Source organism: Penaeus monodon, chromosome 9, assembly GCF_015228065.2.
Source record: "Penaeus monodon isolate SGIC_2016 chromosome 9, NSTDA_Pmon_1, whole genome shotgun sequence".
Lineage (NCBI taxonomy): Eukaryota > Metazoa > Arthropoda > Malacostraca > Decapoda > Penaeidae > Penaeus > Penaeus monodon.
This window is the reverse complement of record NC_051394.1, coordinates 34,706,828-34,711,827: the sequence shown is the minus strand read 5'-3', so window position 1 is coordinate 34,711,827 and position 5,000 is coordinate 34,706,828. Positions and strand designations below refer to the sequence as shown.

The 5,000-nt window shown below is 38.3% G+C and overlaps 1 protein-coding gene across 1 annotated transcript in view; it reads left to right on the top strand.

Moving 5' to 3' along the window:
• LOC119576707 (retinol dehydrogenase 13-like) overlaps nt 1-5,000 on the top strand; it is a 26,675-nt gene that overhangs the window by 199 nt on the left and 21,476 nt on the right. Inside the window, exon 2 of the mRNA XM_037924354.1 lies at nt 370-1,234. Within this exon, the coding sequence (XP_037780282.1) occupies nt 1,165-1,234 (70 nt within the window). The 5' untranslated portion in view covers nt 370-1,164. The remainder of the gene's footprint in view (nt 1-369; nt 1,235-5,000) is intronic.

The following is a 5,000-nucleotide window of genomic DNA, read 5'->3' as shown; positions in this document are numbered from 1 at the left end:
GGGCGATTTTAATTTCCTGGTATTGATATTTTTCCTTTTTTTAAAGTGGTTGGTGGGCATTAGAGGGCGTCAGAATGAATATGCTACTGTTTGTTTTGTGCGCCTCCGTGGCCTCACTTATCATATATGTGTACGAGAAAAAGAAAACAAAAAAAGAAGAATGATGGATTTAAAAATATAACCAAATGTCAATTAGTACCATGGCTTGATTTGCATGCACATTATGATTTAGTATAGGCATTATATATTCAAATGAAACAAATTTCGAATCTTTGCTATGCGCAGCTGTCACGCCAGTTGTTGAGTACTTTGCTATTTTCAAACTTAATTTGGATTCTTTGATTTATTGAGAAAATGATTTATTTTCAGGACGAAACTAGAAATCACGACCAAAATTTCTTGAGACGTAAAGTTCAATGTTTGGAACCTAACACGAACTCCAAAACGAAATCTTGCTAGCGAATCCACACAGCTCCAGGCGGAGTCATGCAAACAGACCCAAACAAAATCAAGAGAAAATAAACACACCGTCCGTGACACATTCACGATATGCATGACAGTCCCCTAAACACCCCAAGTTCTTCCTGTTTAGCCACGTTGCCTCGCTTGACCAGAAGCTTTCCAGTTCTGTGTTCTTTCTAAAACTTAGTATTTCTTTGCCCTGTTCATGCACAGGATTTTAGAGCCACCACGCTAGTCCTCTGCTTCACACTCTCAAACGTTTCCCCTTTTCCTCGTCTCCGTCGCAGTAGTTAATCTGCAGCAAAATCAGGATTTCATATTATTTCATTATCTCATAAAATAAGTTGTTTTTGCTATCGCTAGAGTACGAGTTTGACAAAAATATAAATATATAAGCAGTCTACCAAAACTCCAGTCTAGAATTAATTTAGAATAATAAAAAATATTAAAGACATAAATAAAATAAAACGATAGCAAGTACGATACAAAAGGTGCCACACCGCAAACAGAGCACACCAACACCGAAAACTTTTCCATGCCAGTCATTACAAAATACATTTTCTAGCTAGATATCTATACCACACGAACACGCACACATTACACACACTACCAGCGAACGAAGCATTACCCGTTCGGCATCGACGTCTCAATTAAGAAGTAAAAAGGAAAAAAAAAATACTCGATCGCACCAAACTACATACGATGGCGTGGAGTGACTTCGTGGACTGGCTGGACGAGAACAAGGTCGTTCTCATTGCTGTCACCTGCTCAGGTAAGGGCGTCATTGCAGTGAATCCGTTCTAGTGACGAAAAAGAGAGTATGAGAGAGAATGGATGATTTTACAAAACATGAAGTACGATCAATTGCATCTTCATTAGAAAAGTTAATTGCATATATTGTTTCGTGAAATAATTCATCCTTAACCTACTCACTTTCAGGATACAGTATTGGCTGATATTCTATTTTCCTACACCATAGTTATGAGATTTATCTTTGCCTTCGATAAAATCTTCGTGTCGGCTTTATTCTCGTTTTATGGTTATATAAAGAACGAGGAAAGTGAAAGCTGAATCCCCAGCAATAATTCCATTTTCTCAACACACACGCCATAGCCGGAACTCGGGAACAAGCAGGAAGTGAGGGGAAGCTGTACAAGCGATGACCATAGTCTTGTCTTACGCTAAAATTGGATTAGTACAAGTCTATGGTCGAGAGAATGATGCAAGAAAACCGAGTTCAGATTTTTCTTGGTTGTTTCATTGCCTTGACTCTATCTCATAGCTAACTTTCTTCTCTCTCTCTCGCTCTCTCTTTTTTTATCTATCTATCTATCTCTTCTCTCTCTCTCTCTCTCTCTCTCTCTCTCTCCTCCTCTCTCTCTCTCTCTCTCTCTATCTCCTCTCTCTCTCCCCGCCCTCTCTCTCTCTCTCTCTCCTCCTCTCCTCTCTCTCTCTCTCTCCTCTCTCCTCTCTCTCCATCTCTCTCCATCTCTCTCTTCCTCTCTCTCTTTCTCCTCTCATCTCTTCTCTCTTTCTTTTCTCTTTTTTCTCTCCTCTCTCTCTCTCTCTCTCTCTCTCCCCTCTTCTCTTTTATATTATATATATATAATATATATATATATATTCCCTTTCCTTCCTCCCTCCCTCTCCCTTCTCCTTCCCTCCCTCTCATTCTCCTCCCACTCCCACTCCCACTCCCACTCCCTCTCCCTCTCCCTCTTCCACCCGCTACCTCTCCCTTTCCCTCCCTCTCCCTCCCTCCTTCCTTCCTTCTCTCTCTTTCTCACTCTAACTCACTTTGTATCCTTTACTTCGCCCTGTTTTACTAAAGACCTGCAACTATCCTATGGGCATTTCCTTTTTCTGTCTCTGTTGCCGAGCGAACTGTTGTGGCCATTCCCAGACAAGGGACACGGACAGGCTGACCACAGGGAGAGGGAGCAGCACTGAATGAGGTCTGTTCGGTCATCGCCGAGTGGTTGTCGCGATAACGCTGAAGTGCTCTCGAGTCATAAACGAAGGCTTGAATGGAGATGCAAAAAAGCTATAAAACATTTGAACGGAGAAGGTTAAAGGGATAAGAAGGGTTAATGGTTTACTAGATTATGCGGATAGATTGTTGTTGTTTGTAACTATAGATCGTGCCTCACTGGCTAACTAGCTGAATGCCCTCACACTTCCCTGGCTTTTCTCTCTCATCCTTCCTATTTTTTATCTTCCTTACATATTCACTTCGCCCCTCATTTAATAACTCTGCTAATCAAGTTCCTGGCCTGGACTGCCTGTCTTCGCTACTTATATATTCCACTGTCCGGCTGTCACCCTGTCTTCTCTCCCTGTCTTTCGCAAGCCAACAAGTTCCAAAAAAATCATCAGATTAATTAATCAATAAATTAAGAGCTATGTAGATATATAAGAAATATCAGTGAATACAAATAAAAAACTACAAACACCTTACTGGCTCAAAAACAACAACAATCTTCAAAGACTCACAGAAACTGCTGTGCTTGGCCAGTGTGTGTGACGCGACCCTTGATGGCTTCACCGGGAGTTGATAAGCTAAATGTCTTCGCGAAGGCAGCGATCGCAGAGAAAGATACAGGTGATTGTCTTGTTGATGGAGGTTATGCATCGAAGTGAGTGATTATTCGGCGTTCTCTGGCATGGTAATCAAGGTTATGTCGTTATCTTCAGAAGAAGGGTATTGTAATGGCGGCTCCACTTTTGATTAGTCAGTATAATCGAATAATATAAACAATAATATGGAATGATAAATGTTAGTTCTCTCGTTTTCTTAAAGTACTAAAAATTACAATACTATTAAAACAGAAACAAGGATAGCAATATTAGTTCAAGTTTATTAAAGAAGTGATGACAATGATGAAAATGATAACAGCATTAATTTTAAGAAGGGATGCCACCTCGTTTACGGCAGCGAAGTTGAAACCGTCGATCGATCATCCGTGTGGAATTTGATATGTACATTAGTCTCACTAGCCAGCGCGTGGGGAGAAAACCACCAACCTCTGTGCGTTATTTCAGAAGAGAAACTAGATACAGCGAGAGAGAGAACGAGGGAGAAGCGAAGGCAAGAAAAATAGGAAGAAGGCAAACAAGGAAAGAGAACAGACAGATAGGTAGACCCATAAGGAAGAAAGAGCGAGAGTGAGAGGGAGGAGGGCGTAAATGAGGCAGAGAGAGATACAGGGAAGGATAAGGCCACGGAGGAAAAAAAAAGTAAAATAAACAAAGAAAGAAAAAAACCGGGAAGAGGAGGGGACTGGGAGTAAAAGCGCCAGCAAAGTACACTGTTCTTAAAATAGACATTTCAGTCCTTCAGCATTTCATATCTCGTGGAAGATTTGGCCTACTTTGTGCAACGCTCAGCTGAATAAGAGGATGAAACGAAGACTAAGAAAGAAAGAGAAAAAATGCGAACAGAATAGAGAAAAAGTATGCGAAGAATATTAAAGATAACATCACAAGAAAATGGAAAAGAAAAAGAAAGTAAATGAAATGTAAGTGCGAGAGATCGATCGATGAGAAATAATCGTAATGGTAATACTAATGATAGTGATAATAATACTTACTAATATGATTATCTATTGATTATGATTATTACCTTTGCTATTATTGTCATTATTATTATTATTATTATTATCATTATTATTGATATTATTATTATTATTATTATTTAATTATTTTTTTTTTTTTTTTTGTTATTGTTTTTTTATTATTGTTATTGTTTTTGTTATTGTTATTATTTTTGTTATTATTATTATTATTATTATTATTATTATTATTATTATTATTATTATTATTATTATTATTATTATTATTATTGTTGTTGTTGTTTTATTATTATCATTATTATTATTATTATTATTAGTAGTAGTAGTAGTATTGTTGTTGTTGTTGTTGTTGCTGATATTATTTTTACTGGTATTATTATCATCATTATTATTATTATTATCACCACCATCACTATTATTATTACCACCACCACCACAATCATCATCATCACCGTCATCACAACCATCACCATCATCATCATCATCATCACCATCACCATCACCATCACCACCATCATCATCACCATCACCATCATCACTACCACCACCACTATAATCAAACACTGCTTTGTTATAAAGCATATCCTGATAGTGACAATACTAATCTAACAACGGCGAGGGCGAAAGTCATAAGACTAACCCTAGCAACAGTGATAAAGGTCGCAGTGACAAAGCAAGGCGTTGCAAGAAACCGCTCATCGGCCTGAGTGCGAAAACGTGTCAACTTTCAAATATAATTCATTCATAATTATCACTGTGTTTGGGGCTGCTGAGAATCTAGACTTGAACAATCTAGGCTGATGGGTTAACTATTAGTACCCGTGCAATTACACGCGATGTGATGAACTTTGTGATAAGGAAAGCTGTGCGTGTTTTCTTCTTTTTTTTTGCGATGCTCTGTTGCAGTGACGTCCTTGGCAGCAATTAATGGCTAACATGTGATGTTAAATTGTTGTTTATTTGTTC